The sequence below is a fragment of the Pelobates fuscus genome, chromosome 10, assembly GCF_036172605.1.
Source record: "Pelobates fuscus isolate aPelFus1 chromosome 10, aPelFus1.pri, whole genome shotgun sequence".
Taxonomy (NCBI): Eukaryota; Metazoa; Chordata; class Amphibia; order Anura; family Pelobatidae; genus Pelobates; species Pelobates fuscus.
Window position 1 is genome coordinate 28,208,865 of NC_086326.1, and position 27,438 is coordinate 28,236,302.

Sequence of the window (27,438 nt, forward strand, 5' to 3'; positions counted from 1 at the left end):
GTGGTAACAACACAATCTATATATAGGGTGTGAAGAGTTATTATCACATGCCTGTGATATCAGGGATATCAGCCTGTGATTTCATGGATATTACATAGAATGCCAAACGAGATCTGAGTCATTAACTGCCAAATACTACCAACAACTACAATGTTTCTGGGATGAACAGCATGTTCAGGTGTAAGAAGGTATCTGCCCTATAATTGTCATCTCTATTGATAACCAAATAACAACTCTGATCCCATAATGTAGACTGGAAACTTTTGGACAGACAAACGTAAGGCCGATCAAACATTGCTCACTCAAGATGAGGTATTAAGGCTGCAGCAAGAGTGAATTTACTCATCATCTTCAGCAATTACTCTGCTTTAGAGATGTCGCGAACATAAAATTTTCTGTTCACGAATGGCGAACGCGAATTTCTGCAAATGTTCGCGAACGGGCGAACCGGGCGAACCGGGCGAACCACCATAGACTTCAATAGGCAGGCAAATTTTAAAACCCACAAGGACTCTTTCTGGCCACAATAGTGATGGAAAAGTTGTTTCAAGGGGACTAGCACCTGGACTGTGGCATGCCGGAGGGGGATCCATGGTAAAACTCCCATGGAAAATTACATAGTTGATGCAGAGTCTGGTTTTAATCCATAAAGGGCATAAATCACCTAACATTCCTAAATTGTTTGGAATAACGTGCTTTAAAACATCAGGTATGATGTTGTATCGATCAGGTAGTGTAAGGGTTACGCCCGCTTCACAGTGACAGACCAAACTCCCCGTTTAACGCACCGCAAACAACTGCAAACAGTCCATTTGCACAGCCGCAAACTCCCCATTTGCACAAGGTTGGATACCAAGCTAGCCATGTCCCGTTCCTTGTCCTCACTGATGTCATTGAAGGTCTCTTCCTCCACCCAGTCACGTACAACACCAAGGGTTCCCGAAAGGTGACAACAATCCCCCTGGGATGCCTGCTGTGTTTGGTCTTCCACCTCCTCAAAGCCACCTTCCTCCTCTGACTCCTCTTCTTCAGACTCCTCTCTCTGCGTTGCCTCTCTCTGCGTTATTATATGGTGAGTTAAGTAGTACTATTCCTATAATATATAATTATAATATATAATATTATATTCGTATAAACTGCTCACATGTTCCAATGAGCAGCCAGCCACTACCCCATGAGTGCAGCCCGCGAGCCCTGCGCATATAAACAACTCACTTGAGGGGCTAACGCACACCACTAAAGTGCTTATGTTGTTTTGACTTTCCATGAGACGCTACAGTGTGCTACCAAAGTGTTTAATACATCTCAACAAGAACTGCCTACGTGTCTCCCCAGAGTGCCTACACTAATTTCAATTGAGTCGCAAATATGTACCATAGATGTGTTTACTGGAACCATGTATCAACCGCTAACGTACGCTACCACTGGGCATAACCTAAACTCACAAGAGTTACTAACAATGTGTATATCCTATCACCACAGGAGTTACCAGGGAGCATTCCCACTGTGCTCTACTTTTAACCCCACATGAGTTACCAGAGAGCATTATCACTGTGCTTCACCTTTAACTTCACATGAGTTACCAGAGAGCATTATAACTGTGCTTTACATTTAACTTCACATGAGTTACCAAAGAGCATTATCACTGTGCTTTATCATTAACTTCACATTAGTTACCAGAGAGCATTATCACTGTGCTTTATCATTAAAGGGAAACTCCAGTGGCAGGAAAACGATCCGTTTTCCTGGCACTGGAGGGTCCCTCTCCCTCCCACCCACCAATCCCCAGTTACTGAAGGGGTGAAAACCCCTTCAGTCACTTACCTGAGGCAGCGGCGATGTCCCTCGCCGCTGTCTCCTCCTCCGCGCCACTCCTCCTACTGGCTCCCTCGGCCGGCGGGCGAGACTGATCCCGCCCACCGGCCGAGGAGACCTAATGCGCATGCGCAGCAATTCCGCGCATGCGCATTAGGTCTCCCCATAGGAAAGCATTGAAAATGAATTTCAATGCTTTCCTATGGGGATTTGAGCGACGCTGGAGGTCCTCACACAGCGTGAGGACGTCCAACGATGCTCTAGCACAGGTTTCCTGTGCTATGGACCAGGAAGAGACCTCTAGTGGCTGTCTAGTAGACAGCCACTAGAGGTGGAGTTAACCCTGCAAGGTAATTATTGCAGTTTTAAAAAAACTGCAATAATTACACTTACAGGGTTAGGAGTAGTGGGAGTTGGCACCCAGACCACTCCAATGAGCAGAAGTGGTCTGGGTGCCTGGAGTGTCCCTTTAACATCACATTAGTTACCAGAGAGTATTATCACTGTGATATATCTTACTGTTTGTTCCCTACACCCGCATGGGCAACTAGCGAGCTATACTGTACTGTCTGTCTTATGCCCGTATGGGACACTATCTGGTTAATCTTACGCCCTCATGGGCTGCTAGAGTGTGGCACCAGATAACAAAGCAAATATAGAAATAAATGCTGTGAGTACCCACTACACCAAGTTATGTTTGTAATGCCTGTCAAAGAAATGCTTGCAACAGCTGTTGGAGCTGTGCAAGCCCAATGTTATTTTATGCACAACCAAAATAAAAATAAAGAATTGAAAAAAAATAAAAAAGATAAAAAATAAATTAAAAAAAATAAAAAAAGAATGCAGCTTCCGAATGAATCAAAAATGGATGCTGTCCAGGAGGTGGGAGGGTCTGGGAGGGAGGGTCTGCTGCTGATTGGCTAGAATGAGTCTGCTGACTGTGAGGTACAGGGTCAAAGTTTACTCAATGATAACGAATAGGGGGCAAACCGAACATCGCATATGTTTGCGACCCGTGGCGAACGCGAACAAGCTATGTTCGCCAGGAACTATTCGCAAGTGAACTATTCGGGACATCTCTACTCTGCTTCTCTTAAACTGTTCTGTAAACCCAATTTTGTTAATCACGATTTTCCAGCAGTTTTTTAATTTCATTTATTATGCTGAAATCTGCACCTTTGTTTGAAAGACTGTATGAAGCAGCAGATTGATAAAGGTCATTTATACATTCCCTAACCAGTAACTAGCTCCCCCTACATGTGATTCCGAGTATTGAATGTATCCAGGAGTACGGCTATTACACACAAAAAAAACAACAAAAATGTGCAATATGAAAAATTAGACATTTATTCAATAACATATTTATGTTCTGATTATAGATTTTCGAAACATTTAAACATGCATTTGCTAAGATTAGTCTACTTTATTGGCACTTTTGTCATTCTCAACTTTTTAGACCTGCTACACATCACTGAAAGCTATAAACACCAGTTGTGCTAACAATAACATGAATTTCCGGATAATTTGATCTCCAATTTGTTTTCCTTAAAAATAGCTGGTGGACAAATCTTAAACATAGGAGTCAATGATTGCATCCAGTCAAGCAGAAAACCAGATTGAAATCAGAAAAAAAATAAGACATCAGGTGTAAGATGGAATTTTATGAGGCAGCAGATGAAAAATGTTGCTATTTTAATGCGTTTTAGGAGCTGATAAGGCAAATGTGCAACACCCAACTCTGCAGTCTTAAAGGGGTACTACAGGCAGATAAGGAGCAATGCATCTGAGAAATGATTATGCAAAAAAGTTAATATATATATATAAATAAAAAAATATATAATATATATATTTATTATTATTATTATTTTTTTTTTTTTTTGTGGGCTACACTGCTCTTTGTCTGCCTCTGTAGGAAGTAAGAATGTCATGCTGGCAAATTCTCACTATATTAAAACATGAATGTCAATCTTTTATCTCAATGGAAAGAAGACAAACTGTTGAACTGTCTGGAATTCAAAGCAAATCCCCCGAAAAACGTTTTAGTTTTTTATTTTGCAATTATCATTATTATTAATAATTGTAATTATCAATAATGTGTCCAATACATTAACACCAATAATACCACGTCCAGATGTATTAATGTTGCAATAAATGGAAGATAAAAGTTTAGGGGAATTAAAAGTAGTTTATGTTAAAAAAATAAATAAAATGGAAACATCTAGCATAGCTTATCGGAACAGGAAATATGCAATGAGTCTAACACATATAATATACAACTGGTAGATGCACCGTATTTCTAGGGGACCATATCATTTTTTTTTTATATAAATGCCATAAAGTTCATAGCATCTCCTATTTTTGAAATAACAAATAGATAAGAAACGTTCACACATAAGGTCCTACACACCCACAAGGAAGGCAAAGTAACTTCACTGCAGCTTAATTCTCAGAGTTACACTTTAAATCATATCACCTGATCTTCCAATATATGTATAGGATAGGGGCTGTGCTAGCGTAAATAGGAAGCACTGCTTTAAAAATGTTTACAGTCTGAAAAAGTGTATCGGTCACCAGAACTGGGTGGTCCAAATTTGCAATAGGAGAATTCTTGCTATGGGTTAGCCAGCAAGGATGAAGAGGTACTTCTTACAATCTTGTTAGAGAAGAGGTAAAAACCAAAAGATTCTGGGGGAAAATACATCAATTTCCCAGGAGTGCAAATAATGAGGATGAACCGATGATATTTGCGGAAACAGTAAAAAAGTCATATTTCAACAGGTAGCCAAAATTGCCACTCGATTCCCTAAATTCAGTTTGAAGATTTTCTCTCTGATATAAATTACGGTTCCTGTAAATTTGCACTCTTTTTTTCTACCTTAAATTCAAGAATTTAACCTGATTTTTTATTAAACTACTTCTTTATATGGTTGCAGTCATGTGTCGTGTTTTTTTTTTTTTTGTGTGTGTGTGTGTTTTTTTTTGTTTTAAGATAATAATTTCCAAGTTCTAAATCTAAAATATTTTAGGCTGTCTAGTCAACAGCCTGCGTGAAATGTTTCACACAATCTGCTGTGATATATAAATGTGACATTTGTTTAAGTGGGGATAAAAAGAAAACAGATTTTTGCGAAAAAGGACTAAGAATGGTTATTGTTGGCACCAAGTGACAAATATAAGTTTTCAGAGGAACCTGAAACAACCTTTTTAAGTATCCATAACTAAACACTGACTGCCAAGGAAAATGTGATTGGACTATGGATATGGTGTGGTAAAGAAGACTTAATTAGCAGGAAAAAAATGTGTTTACACAGTATTAACTATCTGGTAATTGAAAAGCTATATATCACATATTAAAATTGAATTTTATCCAAAATCGAGCCGGGGTTGAAAAGACTGTAACTGCTTCAAATATGCCCACTACAATATCTGCAGAGCAAACGTTTAAAAGCATGTATTGTTAAAAACGAAATGTCCTCTGAATTGAATTACCCGACCTGCTTAACCGCATAAACAAATGTTATTGAAGGATATGCGCAATTGAAAAAAAAATATAAGCAAAAGTTATTACCTTTAAAAAAAACATATTCTGCTCAGTGCTGTGACACCTTTTAATACCCTGAGTGCCCAATCCCATTGTACTTGAATGCATCTTGTATTGCATTCATTTATAAAGATACTTACATGTAGACTGCAGCAAAAAACATGTCTCTGTGGATCCCCGAAGAAGTAACAAAAAAATTTCAATACTGCTCACTATTTAGCCTGACAAGGATTAAAATTGTGCATAAAAATTCTGTTTTATCAGGTAATTTGCAATATATTAATTATTGAGTTTAGTCTGTCCGAGGGTGAAAGTTAAATTGGACAACAGAGCATTCATTTTGGACAACATAAAATTTGATGTAGTTTTTGACCTATCTCTGTGTAGCCTTTTTCATCAAGTGAAATGGATAATAAATATGATTGATTCATACAGGACATGCTTGAGTTACAGATGGGACACATGATAGGATTCAAGACACCTTTCAGGCAAAATGCGTCTTAAAGTCAACGTCTTTGAATTCTTATTGACTTAAGGGTTTATGGGATGTGCACAAACGGTGAGGTCATTTTTCTAGTCTAGAAAGATCCCACTAAAATCCTGAGGATTTTTTATTCTTCTGTTTTTTATTTAAATTTTATTAATTTATTTTTAACGTGGTAAGCTCCAGCTTAGAGTATCCATTTTATATTTTCAAAGACACACAAATAAATTGAATAAGATAAATTTAAAAAGCAGTTTAAAATATTTTACAAAAAAATTAATTTGAATTGTTTTTCAAATTAGCCAATCAGGATTCCTCTTTATGCAAACATTTTTACTTCCTGTGTGTCATCACATGGCTTCCTGTCGTGTAACTAGGTATAATGTCTATATAACTCTGATGAGGGGGTTTGCTTTTGCACTGCTTGAAATAAAGAAGCATTGCTTTTAAGAAGTAATTCTGATGTTGTTTTCGATTTTCTCTCCAGAGATATAGTTTATTTTCCTTAAGACCTTTAAACTGTAATCACACTAATGTTTCTCAAGCTAAATTTAAAAGTTCCCATCATGCACTTCTAATTGTGCATTCAGTTTATCTCCTTAATTGAAAAAGAAAACACATAAAAAATTGATAGCTCTTCCAGCCCAATCTAGTAGAGAAATATATATTTATGAATGATCTAAACGACTTTGGAGATCAGATTTAGCTTTAAATGAACTGCTTAAGTAGAAAATTATCCTCCAGATAACAAGCAGAGTTATTGATTAAGGCAATTAATTTCAAATATTAGGTCAAAATTGCAATTTTTTAGAAAAAAAAAACATCAGTCAGCTATGTTTTTATTTAAATGACTTTGAAGCAGTTTTCTATAGCACATGACGTAATGTGCATAGCTTTATCAAAAATATCAGACCAGTCCTCAGGATCAATCGTATCAGCCAAACCGTGCTCCTATTTCAACGTACAGTATAGTGAGAAGGGCTAGGGTGAAGTGTGAATACAAAAGGGATATTATTCAACAACGCTGATGCAGTAAACTACACGTCATTTTAATAGACGTGAATTCCAACGCAGTTAAAATCAAAGAATGGATTTCCTCACTTAACTGTATATTGTGATAGACTGGAAACTAAATTGCAAAATGTAGCCAAAATTATCCATCCTGTGATGTTTTCATTTTTTTCCAAATCAGCTACTTTGACCTAAATTTTGCAATTCCGTTTTAAGTTCACTATTTTGTACTTTACTTCATACAGTTAATATAACAGTTTGATATAGAAGACTTTTGAGTTGTTATTATTTTGTTTATTTTTTTAATAGAACTGTCACTTCTTTAAAAATTACACAATTGAATAACATACTGAAACTCATCTATAATGTGTATTAAAGGAACACTATAGCATAAGGATCACAAATATTTATTCCTAATGCTAATATGGTGTCCTAGTCACTGCTTAGGTGACTGGGCCAGTGCTGTCATGGAGTTGAAACGGTGGTTTACTTACCTTTTCTCCCTCACCTCCGTGAAGCTCCATATATTTGGGTGAAATCATCAAGATCGATTATCTCAGCCAATCCAGTGCTTTCCCATAGGAAAGTAGTAGGAGACTTGAACCCATGCGCAGCAAATGCAGCACTGCACAAATCATATGGTATCTCTGAAAACATCTGATTTCAATAGCAGGTTTACTCTGCTATTTCATGGACGCTACTAGAGCCACTACAGGCAGGTTGAACCTGCAAAGGAAAACATTGCTGTTCTTGCAGAACGGCAATGTTTTCAGCTGCTGGGTGAAACGAGAGGCACATGGCACCCAGGCCACTTCATTGAGATGAAGTGATCTGAGTGCCTATTGTGTTCCTTTAACCTTATTTTATCTGTGAAGGTATACATTATTTTAAAATGTATATTAAAGATTTAGAAAGTGACATCACAATGCAGCTCAGCCCATCACACAGTCAAGGCACATGGTGCAGAAGAGGATTTAAAAAAAACAAAAAAACATTTCATTTCAGTTTCTCTTCATCTAACTCTGTACAATGACAGAAAACGGCAACATGTATCTCAATAATTTACAGACAATCAAGATGACGTTCCCTAGTTGCAGGATAAGTAAACATAATTGTAAAGATCCCGTGAAATGACTGTTTCCCTTCAGCTGAAAAAAAAAGTTAATTAAGTTAAACTAGACATTTTTTTTTCAGCTTCAAAATTACATAATATCATCAGAGCCTTCTGTTTAAAAAAATAAAAAATAAAAAAAAATCTACAAAGTAAAAAACAAAACATGTTTTGTCTTGCTAACCAGTGAGTTATAGGTACTTGGCAACCAACTTTAAAGAACAAACTACAAACGAGGGTATTATTTAACTCTGTTTTATCTTAAATTTTGCAAGGCGGCTGCTTACACACTGTAATTCACCATTTAGTGAATAGACCATGCTTGTAAATAAACATTGTATTCCCATAGAATGTTCAGGGATTGATCTTCCTATAACCCAGGTGCCTCGGTAAATAGGTCAGTGTTTCATTGTTTAGTTCCGTTTCTCCTGCAGGAAAAGACATCGAACTTAAAATAACTTTTGTGGGTGTGCTCAGTTGCCAAAATTGTTGCGGCACGTTTCTCCTCATTGTCTTGATGTTTATTTTGAAGCAAATATTTTTACATTGGTCAGGGAAGTTGAAGCGAAAAAAAAGTAAAATAAAGGTTTTTTAGAGAAAAAAAACAGAACAATGAAACTGCTATTTTAAGTTCACCTGTTTTTTTCTTTTATTTAGACAGATTGAAACCATATGTTGTTTAAATGATTTCAGATATGACGTCAGTGGTATTCAATATTTATTGTATGTATTACAGTATCTGGATAGTATTTATTAAAAATAACACTGCAAGTACCAAAACTACTAGAGCTTTATGTAGAGGTTTTGGTGCGCAGATACATACCCTATGAACGCATACACATTTTTGGCTAAATTTGATTAATTACAAAAAACTTAAAACTCGTTGCTCATTGCCATTGTGAGATTGCCTGTCTAATCTTAATCCGGAACAAGAATATTCATCCTTTAATGTAAATCCTTTTAGAGTGGGTGGTAGAAAATTAAGAAGTTTAGCCTATTCTCCGCAATCCTTTAAATGATAAAATGAAGAAAAAATGCACTGCAACTGATTAAAGAATGGATCTTAACTTCCGACCCCCAGATATTAATGGCCTCCAACTCCCAGAGTTATTTGAATGGAATGGATGGACAGAGGATGGAGGTAGTTAAAATTCAGTAGTGATTTAGGAATTGTAGACAAGCTGTCAGTCAATAGCAGGATGTACAGCTTTTAGTTGGACATTGAGAGCTAAACAACCAGTTGAGAACCTGCTGTGTCCATAACCCCCCTTGTCTTGCAAGAGTTTATAAATTACACTCAGAAATATCATAGTACGCAATGGACTCAACAAAGATTCAATGAGCAACTTTCTGTCTCTATTGACCAGTTCATTGTTAAGTCAACAAAACATTTTTATTTCCTTTTCATATTCTCTAAGAATAAAGTTGTGTTATTAACGCTTGCTTGGCCTGCACATATTGCAGAAAACAAAGGAATTTGTAACTTTACCGTGTAATTAAGCAGCAGTCATGTACTATACTCTCTTCCACATATATTCCACGTTCCTCATCGGTTTCCACCAGTTGTCTATCATGTAGCCAATGGATTTGGGTGTGTTCTGTGATGTATGTTGCAGTGCAATGAAATGGTAGGCGGTCTCCGTTAAAAACAATCTGTTTCTGAGATGGGATCATATGAAATAGAGGGATTTCCAGGGGTCCATCTATATTTACAAAAAGGAAAGAGAAAAATATGAAAATATTTTTATAGCATAGTTCTAATTGGTGTTTCCAATTAAACAGAATTTGCTAGTGTGGGAAATGACTTCAACATTTGTATTTTCATTTAGCCGCTTCTTTAGTTCTTTAGTGACCCTGTGAACTTCTAAAGTAGAATTTTTTTTATTATTATTATTATTATTATTTGGCTAAACTTACACAACGTTTTATGAAACAATTTTTCATATGAAGCTTTTATAATCCCTAATGGCTGATGTCATAAGCGAGGCATGAGAAAAACGTTTATATTCAACAGCAGAACATCTGTTTTTAATACAGACAATGTCTGATATATGATTTGTAATGTTAATCCAAAACCGTCTTTTTGTGATAATCTCCTTGACTCCCATAGCTAACAGCATGTTGTCCTGGGCATTACATTCTTGTCATCACGGTGGACAAAATGTATTCAACACAAAATAATGGTTTTTACAACTTCTAACTTGCCCAATTCATGTTTTAGAGCAGATTGTAATTGAAAAATATGTTTAGAAACAATCGCAAGGATTTTTTCTTCTTCGCCACACATGTAGGAGTCTGCTTACTAAACAGTGAGTTGTAATGATGACTAGACTTATGCACGGTGAAAAAAATGTGGTTCGGCCTAATCAATTAATAAAAAAAAAACTAATTTGGGTGGTCTGAAATTTGTCCACATGGTGGGTGAATTTTGTCCATGGAATCGTTTTGGGAATTATTTTTAACACAATGTCTTACATTGAATTTGGCCATTCGATATATAAAATTATCTTTTTTATATTTGTGGAATGCTATGATGGCAGTTGTTTATCAACAATGATTCTGCTCAATACTTTGAGACAGTGCAGTCATCCTGGAAACCAATGTTATGTTCTTAAATAAACGCTCAGTGCTTCACTGTGACGATACGGCCCCGGAGTCACTGCTACGGGAGGTGTAGCAGTTCCGGCACAATGGCGTCCATTGGTTTCTTTCGCTAACCTGCACAGCTAACTGCTATACTAAGCACTAAGATCCGGTACCTTGAGTAGTGTATCCACTGGCAATGTAGGACATAGTGCACTGATAGCTCCAGTTTGTGTAGGATATTCTATCCCTGGCAGTTCTCTATGTTATTAAAAAAAAAATCAAACTCAAATTAACAGACGACATATGATACAGGTAATTCCAGACAGAGGGGGAAACAATGGTACCAATTAACAGACCCCACTCGGTCTCCCTAATTGTGTACAGAGGATGAGCCTGCACTGCCGGGGTAAACCATCAAACATTATCCCTGAATAATTTACTGTGGCACAATGTAACCCTGCAGAGTCTGCTTTACCTCTAGAATTATGCTTTGTACATATAGCAATAGAGGGGACATGGTTATGGTCCAGGCATCTTTGACAAAACAAGTCACAACGTAGACCTGGCGTGATGACAGGCCAGTAAAAGAACCATTGTTCTGTTACAGTCCTATTTCCTCACATTCACCCTTTAAAAAATATATATAAATATAATGTACATTTTTTTCATTTAATTGTTTACTGGTTAGGTAATAACAATATGAATACACAAAATAAATAACAAATTATACAATTATTGTAGATACAGACTTAAAATTTTAAAAAATGCTAAAATATGTATTTTAATATATTGCAAAGTAGCTGGAAAAAATTGTGTGTAATTTCTTCTGTAATGCTTAAGGTTATAGAGGGCAAGTAAAGTACATGTGCTTCGAGCGAAATGTAGCCAATTGCTATTGCTAGGGCACAGTGCCCTAAGGGTTTGACTGACAGTTTGAGGTGTGGAGGTAGTTAAGGACTGTCAGACTGCTGTTAATTATACTTGTACCCATACATAGTATTACAACATTATATCATTAATTGGGTTGTCTTTTGTCCTCTACACATTTAGTTATGTGAACTCCTGATCTCAAATTATAAAGGCAATTAGTTAGCGACTGTCCAGAGAGAGATAGAGACATATAGATAGAGAGATAGAACTACAAATAGATATATATCGAGAGATACAGATAGAACGATAGATACATTATTATTTAAATTATGAATTTGCCCTGTGAACGTTATGATCTGAGGTTGGAATACAAACTATGCAACTAAGAAGAAGGGAAAGTGCTGTGTATTGACAACGGACAAAATGTGCAAATGTGTGATTGTATGATTCAGTAGTACAGTAAAGTAATTGTGATGTAATCTGCCAAAAAACAGATGGGTAATCTGAAAACATTGTTTGGATTACAACGCGGTAATAAATCATTTTGTAGAATTTAAATGAAGTCCCATTGTAACACCAGAATGAAGAATACATGTTAAATGAAGTCCCATTGTAACACCAGAATGAAGCATGACGCTCATGAAATCCACCGGCAGTGCTCGTAAAATTTATCTAGCCCAAAAATCTGCTCCTTCTTGCACTGTGCAGTACTTCAAGCCAATTTGGAAAGAACAGACAGATGATGTCAATATTATATCCCCATGAAAACTCCCTTACAAGTTCGATGAGGTGACCATTCTCCAATTTCTTGGTAATGTCCACATACATTGTCTGAAGAGGTTGACTTGGCAAGCACAAGATCATGAGAGTTATGGTTAGATTACCATACCCACACTTACTTAACGTCAGGGTAATAATTAAAGTTAGGAATCAATCTAGCCAAACTCCAAACCTGATTCTAACCGTCAAAATATACTAGTAACCGTTGGCCTAATTCTAACCCAACATAGAACACTAAACTCTTATGAACATATACTTTTCAGAAGATGAGAGGAGATGTATCTTCCCATTATTGTAATATTATGTCAGTCTGTGATCATAAGGCCAAACCTGAAGCAGAATAATTCTGCACTCCAATCCTTATCAACAAAGAAAGAAAATATTGGAACGATTGACAGTAATGCACAATGCATGCCAAAGCATTAAATAAATAAAAACACAAAGAACGAATTATATTAAACACCCATTTATTTTTGTGTGTTAAACACAACTTTTAAGAAATAAAACTCACAGCAATTTGCCTTGCGTATCTAAGAGCTATAAACGTCTTTTACTGTCTGCTGCATTGTCACAAATTAATTGGCCAATGGCTATCAAAAGATTAGACTCGTCCTTTGGCCCATCTTTCCCAGTTTTATAAACGTAGTACCATTAAATTCAGTATTAATAATATTTAGTCCAGGAAATAGCTGAAAAAACAAGAGAAGTTCAATGCTGCCTTCCTGATAAGACTTTGATTATACGTTTATAGTATTCCTAATGTGTCCAGGAAGGTCTATCTAAAGTTGCTTTTCATCTCCAGGTCAGATGAAACTAACATAAATATTATGATGGAAACTGTTATAAAATATAAATGTTTAAACTATGTAACATGATGTTTTAGTTGGAGTGCCCCTATAAAATGCTGGATTGTTGAGCATTATTTCAGGGTATCATGCTCAGCTCAGGGTAGCATGCATTTTAACAAAAGCTAAAATAACAAAAATGTAAAGTGTCTCACCGCAGGTTAACTGTTTATCTTTCATACTACGGAATGGCAGGCCTCGGACAGCACTGGGGTAGGCGCAAAGCGTTTCCTCACCGATGTGAACTGAAGCATTCTCTGCCCAGTGTAAGATCCACTTAAGATTACAGTCACAGATGAGTGACTCCGAATTGAAACATCTGGAGGAATAGGAGAAAGAGACAGTATCAGATTCTGTAGATTGTTTATTATGGAGAGAGTGATGCATCAACGTAGATGGGAACTATATGAAATAGAAGAGTTACAGAAATTCATTTATTAAATATGAGTTATGGATCAAGCTATGCTTCAGGAAATCTTAATTCCAAGCAGACGAGGAATTATATTTGTTTATTATTATATATTTTTTTTAATACAATGATTTGATTTCAAGCTATATTTTCATTGATTGAATAAACAACATTCATATGGGTCAAATTATTTTTTTTTTAGATATTTCTTATGCATATCTGCTTCAACAAAATTTTGAGCATAATATGTGTATATTCAGACAGACAGACAGATAGATAGACAGACAGACCGATTAAGATAGACAGACAGACAGATAGATAGACAGACCGAATAAGATAGATAGATAGATAGATAGATAGATAGATAGATAGATAAATAGACAGACTGACTATTAATTTAGCAGGTCTATATATATTTATAACTCACACAGATTTTAAAGACAAAAGCTCTTGGAAAAGTCCAGGTGGAAGTGTTGAGAAAATGTTGCCAGATAAGTTTCTGAAATAGAAAAAAATAATTCAATGCAATTCTAGAATTGTGAACTGTTTGTGTAACGTGTTTAATATTAGTATCACCTCCGAAATAGATGACATGACTTATGTGGAATTATGAGAATTAAAGGGACACTCCAGGGACCAAAACAACTTAATCTAGGCACTCTTATCTCAAGGGGTTAAACCATTTTTGAGTGGTTTAACATCAAAGATGCCTGCAGCACTGGTCTCAGTTCCACCCCAGGCGACATCCGGCTTATGAATTTTCACTTACAGGAAGCAAGGGGTGCCGCAAGGCATGGGCTCTGCTGATTGGGTAAGTTTCTTTGCAAACCAGTTTAGTGAATTGGGAGTCACTAACCGCTTTCAGCCAATCAATCTGGAAATTCAGAAGCCAGATGCCAGGGAGGAGGTTAGACCAGCGCTGGAGGCATCTTTGGCATTAAACTGCTCAAAAATAGTTTAACCCCTTGAGCTAAGGGTACCTCTGGGAGCCTCCAGGAACCATAAAAACATGATTTATATGAAGTTGTTTTAGTGCCTGGTGTGTCCCTTTAACCTTTTGTTGATACTTAGATTTGACACATTTCCTATCAAAATGTTAATTTGACCATTTGTGCAAAAGAAAGAAAAACTATTTAAGATTTTAATCAGTCTCTGAATGGAAGTCTCTGTAGTAGAAATTAAAGTCATTTTTTTTCTTACACTGTATATAATTAATATTTAAAGCAGTAATTAACACCATATTACAATTTAACACAAAAAGAAGCTTTATTGGAAGCTGTAGAAACTGCTAAATGATTCCATATCTTTAACATGGTTTTCTCGAGCTAAAAGAGCATAAATCATTTTTTCAATTATCCTTTTTTGGGGGGATACCCCAGACCCCTACTATTAAAGGAACACCAGAGGTTCCTAGACCGCTTCAGCTCAATGCAGTTTGGGTTTGGGTGCATTGTGCCCCCGTTTTTATCCTGCAGTTAAAAACACTGCTATTCTGCTGAAACAATGTTTTCTTTGCAAGGTTAACCTGTCTCTATTGGCTGTGTTTTGGCATCTACTAAAACTTCACTATTTTTATCAGACAATCTCACTGAGACCTTCTGATTTGAGAAGCACAGTGTTTTGCTCCAAATACTTTCCTGTGGTGAAGCATTGGATTGGCTGAGATAATCAATCTTAATGATCTCGGTCAAAGAGGCAGAGCCAGCCACAGACAGAGCAGTGTGGCATGGAAAACATAGCATGTTAACCATTGAGGACTTAACTTTTAACTCTCTCCGGCAGGGTGACTAAATGGTGACTAGAACACTGTAGTGTTAGGAATGCACATTTGTATTCTTAATGCCATAGTGTTACTATTACCACAGGGCAGTTTTTTATTATGGCTGAGATGTTTGACCATTTGTAGATGTAAGGAAAAGTGAAAATGGAAGCAGCAAGGTACACTCACAATGATAGTTTTTTTTTTTTTTGCTTAACAGTGTAAATAATGTCAATATGCTGTTTACTCTCAACAAATAAATTGACCTTTAAAGGGACACCCCAGACTGATAAAGCACTTCTGCTTGCTGAAGTGCTTTATGTATGAAGAGTATGTCACCCTTGTCTTCATTTTATGAAAAGTGCAGATTTCAATAGAATTTGGCACTTTTTAAAATTAATCTTGTGACCCTTCCCACTCCCGCTGTCAATGACTGGTTGTCTACCAGTCCTGTTTCTTCCTGGTTTGGTTAGCTAAGCGGATCAAAACTCAAGAGGCAGCAATTGCCCAGATCACCTTCCTGGTAAAGAAGTCTGTGATTAGACTGCCACAGAACCTCTGGGCGGGGTTAGAAAGGGAGGGCTTGCAAAGGCTTCAGACAATAGATCTGCAGCTTTTGCAAGCATTTTTCATATATACCACCAATTAAAAGATGCACAGTTAAAAGCATGCATGTTTTCATTGGGAGTATATCTACTAAATAGTGATTTATAAATTTTGGATTTGGGCTGAGAAGAGTCTCTTTAAGTTGTTTTCAATCACAAGTGAAAAGAAAATTGCAATTAAAAAAATACCTGGTGAGAAAAATAAGAGCTGATAGCAATAATGAAAAGGACAATATGCAGGTGTACACATGAGAGTCAAAAAGGGGCATTTTTTTAATCTTGTTTCTTCTTTTAAGTGAGAAATTTTTAAGTACCGTAAATATTATTAGTTTACTGAATGTACCTGAATACCCATGCTATATATTATTTCACTAACACAATAACAGCACATTTATTATAAAACAGTGATGAATAGAAAACTGCAGATATATTAATTCACAGGAGAAGAAGTGACTTAAGCTGTCTTAAACAGTTGTTATTTGTGTGAAAGTGTGTTTTTTGTTTTGTTTTTTTCGCAGCCTCATTGCCATATTGAGAAGCTTCAAGGCATTAACATGGCGGCTGGAAGTTACTGACTGCAAAGGACGATACTGCAATCTCTGTGTTGGCTTCCAAATGCCACAATCTGGATGGAAGTAAACACAGGGAAGTAAATAATGTCCCCTCCTGTTCTCTCTGGAATGCCTTGAAGACTTACTAATTCATTAGCTGATCTGAACTCTAATAAATGCAAACATCACCCATGTAGTGCAGTCATATCAGTCAGCAACTGATTTACATTTCTTTATTTAAATCGTATTATTACTAATATTATTTGGACTCCTTACTACCCCCCTAAATAAGTTGGATAATGTATACAGTATGGACTTCCTGGACTTCCTGCATGCTTCTGCTCCCTACCCTAAACCTGGAAATGAGTTTATTGCAAATAGTCAGCTCTCCTACTGAAGGCATTAGGAAAACCAGGACTGGTTTGAAATGTTAGCCAGTTCCTCAAGGGAGGCGTAATATTTGAAGAATACTAGTTATAGCAAAATGGATTCTATGTGAAAAGTTATACTTAAATTCCAAGTATGCCATTATTTACTTAAATCACAATATTAATGTAATGTCGCCTAGTGATACAAAGTGTTCTACACATATAATATTTGTTTTGCTTTATTACCCTATTTCTAATCATTAACACTACAGAAGTGACAATATACACAATTTGACAGTAACGATTTGCTAGCATTCATAAATGCTCAGAATTTCTTTGTATTCACTACTAAAGCATTCAACACCATTTCTATGAGTCAGTATATCCACTTAGATGAGTTAACTGGGACATGTTATTGTACTATATTTAGCACCCTCTACTTTCTGTTATCTGGCATCCCACTCACTTTCATTATCTGATTAATTTGTTTTTACAGATTTTTTGTATTTATTTATTTTATTTGGGCAGTGGAGGGAACTTTTCAGGAGATGGTGAAAGGGATTTTATTTGATGTCCCATGCCTATATGTTTAAGAAACACTGCATTGAAAAAAAAACCAAAAAAAAAAAACTAAAATCACAAGCATTTAGTAATTGTAGTAAATATATGTCCCAAAACATGCAGTTAATATGTGTTGCATATTTTATTGCTGTGTGAAAAAAAGAAACCATACACGATGTGCAAAACTGGCATGATTGGTAAGTTTAGTGTAAGTCTGCTCAACCCATTGATCGTGCCCAGTTATATTTCAAATCAGGCAAGGCAGGAAACATTTCCAGCTGTCGGTTAAAGCAGGAAAATTCACTAGAATCCCAATGGTCCCATACCGTAGTGGGACAAAACCATCCGGCTGTATATGGAGTCATTTAGACTGCAGAATCCAGACATCGCTCACCCTATTCAACAATGTCCAGATTTTGCAATTAGTGCAACAGAATTCCGAGATTTCACTGGATTATGTCCATCCGGACGAACATATAGAAAATGTGTTAAAGTATACCAAATAAACATAAAACAACAAACAGATTCATCTTTCTAGGATTTCCAAGGACATGTATCTGCTTCACTCAGTGCTAAGCCAACAATGAAGGAACTGAAAATCGTTTGTCATCCTTACCTTTGTGGTCAGGCAGATCTGAGGATGTCACATAGTTATGGCAGCAGTTTCCTTTAGAAATAATAAATTAAACTAATCCCCAACCTGAGAGCATCTGCAATAAGGCCTCTATCACTTTAAGGCCAACTCTATTCAAGTGTTTGTGGGTTTTTTTTTGGACAAAGTTATCCATGTGTTAATTGAGTAAGGGACACCGCACTCTCTTGGTTCCCACAATGCAACCGGACCTGAGGTTGGTCAAACCCCACTCTGTAGTTTAAAAAGTTGACAATGGTTTAAGGTGTAACCAAAAACGCAGTTTTATTGGAACAGTGTACAAGCAATGTTTCAACTCCCTTGAAAACACCCTTGAAAAATACCTTTTGGGGGTCGAAATGTTGCATAGTTGCACACTGTTCCAATAAACCTGAGTTTTTGGTTACACCTTGAGTGTCTGGACCATTGTCTACTTTCTAAAGCTATATATATGACAGTAGTAGCTATGTAATTGAATATATGTGGACTTGTACTGTCAACTTGTAAATGGGGGCAGGCATTACAATGAACCGGGACTGAATGTGTCATAAGACCTTAACAATATCAAGAAAGATCTTATGACACATTCAGTCCCGGTTCATTATAATTCCTGCCCCCGTTTTTCTTTCAACAACTTTAAATGCATTGGCAGTGAAAGACTTTTGCCACATTGGCGAGGTGCCGATAGATTGAAGAAGTCGGCTCAACGTGAGACATAATGGATCCACAAACTTCAAACACTAGAACCCAGGGGACTGAATGTGGACATATATTTAGTTTGCTTTTTATAATGGAGAACTATTTTTTGAGAATCACTTTCTCCCATTTGATCTCTTTCCTCTCCTCTTTCATTTATACCCCCAGTGGATATTTAGAATTGTAATATTAATTTTTTTCGGAAAATACAATGGTCCCCTTTAAATAAACATTCTGGTATATCATGATAGTAGGGGCATTTAATATTATGTTTGTGTGAGATTATGTTATGCAACAACTAAATAGTATATGTGTGTGTGTAATATTGATCACATTAAATGGTTATATGAATTGTTATAAGAACATATATTTTCAGTATTATTACTGCTTATTTTATACTACTAATGCACTTGTTACTTTATAATATTATTTTAGCTGGTTCACTTTAAATATCATTAGAAATATAATGGGTGAATAAAGATGGTTATAATTAATACGATCTTATATTTGATTATTTACTGTACCCTCTTTTTAACTCATGAATAACATTATCTAAGCAGGGAGCTCAATATATGGTAATAACATTATCTCTCTTTAAGCAGACATACATCATTTTTCCCTCTATCAATTATTTCCTATCATGTATTTCTTCTGGCTACCACTAGATGGACACATATTGTTTTATTCATTCCACAGTGGAACGCACCGCCATATTGGCTTTTATGGTACAAGGCTATAGTCAATGGAACACGGAAGTACCGTGTGGAATGCTCTTCCGGTTCCGGTTACCAACAGGTGATTGAATTTTGGCCGGGACGAGGAAAAATTATTTTGGATCACCTACAGGTGAATAGGAGCTGCAATTGAACCAGTCAGGACCACAGATGAAAGATAACGCCCACGGAACCACCAATGGATGTAGGGATTAACCCTATTTAAAGGGACTTGGTGGGGTTTGTTAGGCTGCTTTGTTTCAATATTTGTTATTGTTATTTGATTTTACAGTCCTTGAGGAAGTTCCAAGTCTGGGACGAAACGCGAAGGACCATCTATTGCTGTTATTATAGCATTATATAGGTGTTTATTCACCTTTTAAATTTACAATAAAGCTGCAGATTTTTCAACTTTTATCAATTGAAGTCCTGGTTCTTAGATTGAAAAGAGGGATTTACAGCCCCCCAGCAACATTGGGGGAGGCACCCTTGGGCGCATGACATATCTTCACAGCGCACACTTCTAATTTAAAATTGTATTACACTATATTTTGTGTATGTTCTTTTTTTAGATTGAACAGCCGTATCCCATATGTTTTTCTTGTTTGAACATTAATAGAATGGACAGACTGCGATAATGGCATAGATCTACTAATTAGAAGTGCATACTATATCAAAGGCATTATTTAAATAATTTCTAATCTCAATATACTTACAGTTTATGTAGATTATTGAGTCCTATGAACATTTCTGAGGTTAAACAGCCAATTCGATTATTTGATAAGTCACTGAAAAAAAAACACATTCTCTATTATTATAATAATAATAATTCCATTGATGAGTTAATACTGTTCATCAGATAGTATTGCGTGAGTTCTTCTATTAACCTGCAATTGTCATACAATGAAATGCCCCATATTCAGACACAATACTTCCTACTGATAACTCTTCAAGACAAACATTATCCAATACATTCACAAAGAACTCAGGGACCTTGAGGGCATCAGAGAGTGATATCTCAGTTCCCCTTGATTTTAACAGGATAACTCAGCTTGTTGGAATGTTGGTAAACATTATTTGTCTGCCATGCAGGGGTGAATCCTGAGCCCAAACTCGGGAGGGTCACTGTAGCGGATTGGTACCGGGCTGTCCCACGACATGTATGAGAATAAGTGTATTTGGTCATATGGCTGGTTTAATGTGTATGTACATGTATAGAAAGCATGGTATCCGGGTATAATGACAGTTAAATGTATGTAAAGAATTGTATTCCTCTAGTTGTTCGGTAGAATCATTCAAATAAAACAAGGGAATGAAACTACCGAACAACCAGACCACCCAGGAATGAGTGTGCCTCCAATTACCGTTTGCAACAATGTTGCAAACAGGTAATTGGCAATCAGTGCAGTGTGGTCTTTGTCCTCTGGGTGGCCGCCATTCGGGAAACAAACACGTGGCGGCGGCCATCTTAAACTACCGAACAGCGGTGTTTTGCCGTCGAGTGTCTGGAACTAAAATCGGACACTTGACTAGGCAAACACCGCTGAGACCTCCATACTTCCAGAAATTCGTATGGAAACTACCGAATGACCCGCCGTTCGGTAGAAAGAGCCCCATAAACAAGGGAATTCATTCAAACCCTCTCCAGGCTCTATAACACAGGCAATTCGCCTGTTTTCATTCCCTTGTTTGTGACCGACCGCAGGGCCAAAATGCATGGAACTGTTTTCGGATACTTTACCCATGCGGTCGGTCAAATCTTTGGAACCCCATATCTCACGAACCATTCATCCGAATGGGCTAATTTTTAAGTATGTTGGTCCCCCAGAATAGAGCTATCTGGGGATGTTGGATTTGTGGATGTACCCCAAGTATTTAGGGTACATCCAAAACTCGGGGAAAACTGTGTACACAATAAGGGGATTATGATGCTAGAGGAGGGGAGGAGATCTGTGGGAGGTTACTGCTTAGAGATTGGATAATGTCTTAAGTGATAGAACCTCCTCCCTTGCATGGGAGAGGGCTTTATAAGGAACTGTGGAATAAAGCTTGTCAGACTACTCCTGAAACTGTGTGTCGTCCAGTTATTGGGATTGCGATGGGGATACTGCTGTATTACTTTACCTGCTGGAAACCTTGCCTGTGGACTTAACATCACCTTGTTCCTGAGCCTCACTGGAATCTCTAGTGGAGAATAGCTGTGCAAGATCGGCTCTCCGCTACATTGGTTGGCAGCGCTGGGATCCAAACTCACAGAGGAACAAGCGTAAATGGAGTACGGATGGAGATTGATTTTTCTGCGCTAAAACGCTCCACGCTAAAGGACCTCCTAGAGGCAAGGGGTATACAAGCCAGCAATAAGAAGAAAGCAGTACTTGTTACAGAACTCATGGCAGAGTACAGAATGGAGGGCGATTCAGTTCCGGCACAGAGGGAGCCGGGAGGAACACCACAAGGATCGGAATTCCAGAGGCAGGTTCAGTTCAGGCTATCCTTTTATGGGGAAAACCCCCCAACAGAAATTGTTACCAGGACAATGGCCGAGGTACAAGAATTCATCCTAAGGACACAGGCACCAGAACAAAGCTCTGCAATTAATGTGCCACAGGAAGGTAAGCCTAAAATACCATACCAGGCTTTTAAAACATATGTGGAGGCAGAGGAAGATATAGACGCTTTCCTGCAAGACTTTGAAAGACTGTGTGCACTGCATAAAATTAACGCAGAGGACTGGGTACCTATTTTGGCCGGAAGGTTAACCGGGAGGGCAGCAGAGGCATATCGGACTGTACCTAATGACGAAATAAGGAATTACAGTAAAGTGAAAGAAATTATACTCGCCAGGTATGCTATAACACCCGAGGCATACCGGCGGAGGTTCCGGGATCTAAAGAAAACAGAGAAGGACTCGCACGCAGAGTGGGCATGCCGATTACAGGGGGCAGCGCTCGGGTGGGTGCAAGCTAGCAAGGCACGTTCTATGGAGGATGTAATACAAATGTTGCTGATGGAGCAGTTCTATGAGGGAGTAACCAATGAGGTCCAGGAATGGGTAAGGGACAGAAACCCTACTTCCCTTACCGAGGCGGCTAGGAAAGCGGATGACTACCTGGATGCACGCAGGTCACAAAAACCTGCAGCTCCAAAAGCAACCTTTAAAACATTCGGGGGAAACAACTACACCCCAGCTCCACCGAGACCGCTACCACCACCTCCACCACCCGCTGCACAGCCCCGGTTCAGACAACCCACCGCTGGCCCCTGTCATCACTGCCAGAAGTGGGGACATTATAAAAGGGAATGCCCACAGCTACGGGACCGTTCCACCTGGATTCGTCCAGGCCCACCTCCACCCAGGGCGGCCGCAGCCCACCACTACCAGGACCTAGTCACCACCCCATATGGTTCCGCAGTCCCCATTACTACTGTGGAACAATGGGAGGTACTGCACGAGGCAGATCCGGTCCAGGCCAATGTGGATAATCTACGGCACCATCGACAGACGGTATATCTGAATGGTACAGCAGTCCGGGGATTACGAGATTCGGGAGCCACCATCACTTTGGTACAGAGCCACCTGATTTCAGATCAGGCAAAACTGAACAAAACTGTTGCCGTCCGGGTAGCTGGGGGAGCAGTGTACCGGCTACCTACAGCAAGGGTACATTTACATTGGGGAGCGGGGGCAGGGGAAGTGGAGGTGGGGTTGATGCCACATTTACCGGCGGAGGTTTTATTGGGGAACGATCTGGGGAGGCTCACTTCTGCTTTTGAGCCCCAGTCACCCACCACAGGAGAGGTCAACCCTGTAGTCACCCGACAACAGGCCCGCACCCAGGACCACAACACACTGCCGGAGGTCCAGGTAAGCAACCCTACCCCCCCTCTAGAATGTGTCCCCTGGGCTCCACCTAATAAATTTGTAGCTGAAGTCGCAACAGACCCCACGCTTCAGGTGTATAGGGACAAGGTTGGCACGGGTTCCCCCGGGGCGGAGGGAGAGAAGTTTATCTGGGATAAACAACTTTTATACAGGGAAACAACCAAACAGATTACGGGGTTAGACCCGATAGCGAGGAGACAATTAGTGGTACCACAGCGGTACCGGGCTGAATTACTCCGGATAGCGCATGATATTCCGCTATCCGGACATCTAGGGGTTAGTCGCACCAGGTACAGACTAACCCAGAGTTTCTTCTGGCCAGGGATTAGCCAGGAAGTACGCAGATATTGCACGACTTGCGATACCTGCCAGAGAGTGGGAAAAAGGGGGGATCGCAGGAAGGCTAAACTTCACCCCTTACCCATAATAGAGGAACCTTTTAGCCGAATAGCGGTGGATCTGATAGGCCCCCTCAATAAAGTTAGCCCGTCGGGAAAACGGTATATTTTAACGGTCGTAGATTATGCCACCAGGTATCCAGAGGCAGTGGCTCTGACCAACATCCACGCTGAGACGGTCGCGGATGCCCTCATGCGGATATTCTCCCGGATGGGATTACCCAGGGAGATTATCTCGGATCAGGGTACCCAGTTTACCGCAGAATTCACCCAACACCTCTGGAGGATCTGTGGCATTAAGCCTATTATCAGCGCCCCTTACCACCCCCAGACGAACGGGCTCTGCGAACGATTCAATGGTACCTTGAAGCAGATGCTCCGAACCTTCGCAGAGACCCACAAGGACTGGGAACGATTCCTGCCGCACCTCCTATTTGCATACCGGGAGGTGCCGCAGGAATCCACAGGGTTCTCCCCGTTTGAATTATTGTTTGGAAGGAGGGTCCGAGGCCCATTGGATCTTATTAGAGAGCATTGGGAGGGAGACCGGAGCACAGATGGCACTCCCATCCTACCATATGTGTTGGCCTTTCGGGACCGCCTAGAAGCGTTGACCAAGACGGTACGGGAAAACCTTCAGGAGGCCCAGACCCGCCAGCGTACATGGTATGATCGGGGAGCCAGGGACCGTAGCTTTCAGGTCGGGCAGAAGGTACTAATTTTAAAACCTGTCCGACATGATAAGTTACAGGCCGCCTGGCAGGGCCCATATAAGGTGGTGGAGCAAAGATGCGATACCACCTATATTATCGGCCCCTGCACAGGGACTGGGGGGCGACGCATGCTCCATGTGAACATGCTGAAGCCCTACCACGAGCGTACTGAGGAGGTAACCGCCATCTGTGCCCCTAACACGGAAGAGTTTGACAGCTTACCCCTCCCCGATTTGCTGGGGGATGGGCAGCTGTCCGGAGATTTAGGGGAGGTTACGCTGGGAGATCGGCTGAGCCCACAGGAGCGGATCGAGGTACAGCAACTATTGGAAGAGAAACGCGACACGTTCTCTAATGTACCTGGATACACGCCTCTGGCAACTCACCGGGTCGAGACCCCAGGGCAACTACCCATGCGCCAGACGCCATACCGCATTCCAGAAGCGGTACGGGCAAACATGCGTAAGGAGATCGACGAAATGCTCCAACTGGGGGTGATTGAACCCTCAGACAGTCCTTGGGCATCTCCTGTAGTCCTCGTACCAAAGCGAGACGGTACGACCCGCTTCTGCGTGGACTATAGGAGATTGAACGAGAAGACTGTATCTGACGCCTATCCGATGCCCCGGATAGACGAGTTACTGGACAGAATGGCCAGGGGCCAATACCTCACCACTATTGACTTGTGTAAAGGGTATTGGCAAATCCCCCTGGCCCCAGACGCCATCCCGAAGTCGGCCTTTGTCACCCCATTTGGCTTGTACCAGTTTAAGGTCATGCCATTTGGGATGAAAAACGCCCCAGCCACCTTCCAAAGGATGGTGGATCGACTCCTAGATGGATTCCAGGACTATACATGTGCCTACCTGGACGATATTGCTATTTTTAGCAATACGTGGCAGGAACACTTAGCTCACATCGGAGCTGTACTAGATAGGATAAGGGAAGCAGGTCTGACCTTGAAGCCGGCCAAGTGTAGTATCGGCATGGCTGAGGTACAATACCTGGGACATAGAGTAGGGTGCGGTAAACAAAAACCCGAACCCGCCAAAGTAGAGGCTGTAGCCCAGTGGCCCACCCCTAGGACTAAGACCCAGGTTTTAGCGTTTCTAGGGACAGCAGGGTATTACCGGAAGTTTGTTCCCAATTATAGCGCCCTGGCCAAACCCCTCACTGACCTGACCCGTAAGAACCTTCCCCGCCAAGTAAACTGGACCCCGGAGTGTGAGCAGGCATTCCAACAATTGAAAAATGCACTGATAAATGCCCCTGTCTTGGCAGCTCCCAATCCAACTAAACGTTTTCTTGTTCACACAGACGCTTCTATGTTTGGATTGGGGGCAGTACTGAGTCAAGTCGGGGCCGATGGCGGGGAACATCCAGTGGCTTACATCAGTCGCAAACTGTTACCTCGAGAAGTAAGCTACGCCGCCATCGAAAAGGAATGCCTGGCTGTGGTGTGGGCCCTAAAGAAGCTACAACCCTATTTATATGGACAGCCCTTTTCCTTGCTCACGGATCACAACCCGTTAGTCTGGCTGAACCGGGTGGCTGGAGACAACGCCAGGCTGCTGCGCTGGAGTTTGGCGCTACAGCCTTTTGACTTTAATATCCAGTACCGGCCGGGTAAGCAGAATGGAAATGCTGACGGGTTGTCAAGACAAACTGACTTAGAGAAATGATCCGTGAGCCCCCGGACATCCCCAAGCCGATCCGTGTTGGATCAGACTGTGTATGCCGGCTTGTGGGCAAGGGGGAGCAGTGTAGCGGATTGGTACCGGGCTGTCCCACGACATGTATGAGAATAAGTGTATTTGGTCATATGGCTGGTTTAATGTGTATGTACATGTATAGAAAGCATGGTATCCGGGTATAATGACAGTTAAATGTATGTAAAGAATTGTATTCCTCTAGTTGTTCGGTAGAATCATTCAAATAAAACAAGGGAATGAAACTACCGAACAACCAGACCACCCAGGAATGAGTGTGCCTCCAATTACCGTTTGCAACAATGTTGCAAACAGGTAATTGGCAATCAGTGCAGTGTGGTCTTTGTCCTCTGGGTGGCCGCCATTCGGGAAACAAACACGTGGCGGCGGCCATCTTAAACTACCGAACAGCGGTGTTTTGCCGTCGAGTGTCTGGAACTAAAATCGGACACTTGACTAGGCAAACACCGCTGAGACCTCCATACTTCCAGAAATTCGTATGGAAACTACCGAATGACCCGCCGTTCGGTAGAAAGAGCCCCATAAACAAGGGAATTCATTCAAACCCTCTCCAGGCTCTATAACACAGGCAATTCGCCTGTTTTCATTCCCTTGTTTGTGACCGACCGCAGGGCCAAAATGCATGGAACTGTTTTCGGATACTTTACCCATGCGGTCGGTCAAATCTTTGGAACCCCATATCTCACGAACCATTCATCCGAATGGGCTAATTTTTAAGTATGTTGGTCCCCCAGAATAGAGCTATCTGGGGATGTTGGATTTGTGGATGTACCCCAAGTATTTAGGGTACATCCAAAACTCGGGGAAAACTGTGTACACAATAAGGGGATTATGATGCTAGAGGAGGGGAGGAGATCTGTGGGAGGTTACTGCTTAGAGATTGGATAATGTCTTAAGTGATAGAACCTCCTCCCTTGCATGGGAGAGGGCTTTATAAGGAACTGTGGAATAAAGCTTGTCAGACTACTCCTGAAACTGTGTGTCGTCCAGTTATTGGGATTGCGATGGGGATACTGCTGTATTACTTTACCTGCTGGAAACCTTGCCTGTGGACTTAACATCACCTTGTTCCTGAGCCTCACTGGAATCTCTAGTGGAGAATAGCTGTGCAAGATCGGCTCTCCGCTACAGTCACTGCTTAATTTCTGTGACAAATTCTAAAAGTTCTACACATGCGTTCACACAAGTACAAATTTACAATACCCAAATTTACAAATATGCAAGCCATGACAAATACCTTCACAGCTTCTGCTATGACACATAGGCCCTGGTTCTAGATTATCCCCCTTAATGATAGTTTGCCCATTGTAGTCTCATTGTATTAGGTGGTAGAAGAGAACCCTGGGGTGTTCTACTGCTGGTGCAGCACTTACACTTC

At 39.9% G+C, this 27,438-nt stretch overlaps 1 protein-coding gene across 1 annotated transcript in view; it reads right to left on the bottom strand.

The window, feature by feature from the left end:
- ADGRA1 (adhesion G protein-coupled receptor A1) overlaps nt 1-27,438 on the bottom strand; it is a 583,487-nt gene that overhangs the window by 421,895 nt on the left and 134,154 nt on the right. The window contains exons 4-7 of the mRNA XM_063435182.1: nt 20,053-20,124; nt 13,880-13,951; nt 13,199-13,362; nt 9,452-9,665 (exon numbers count right to left, since the gene is read on the bottom strand). Of these exons, the coding sequence (XP_063291252.1) occupies nt 9,452-9,665; nt 13,199-13,362; nt 13,880-13,951; nt 20,053-20,124 (522 nt within the window). The remainder of the gene's footprint in view (nt 1-9,451; nt 9,666-13,198; nt 13,363-13,879; nt 13,952-20,052; nt 20,125-27,438) is intronic.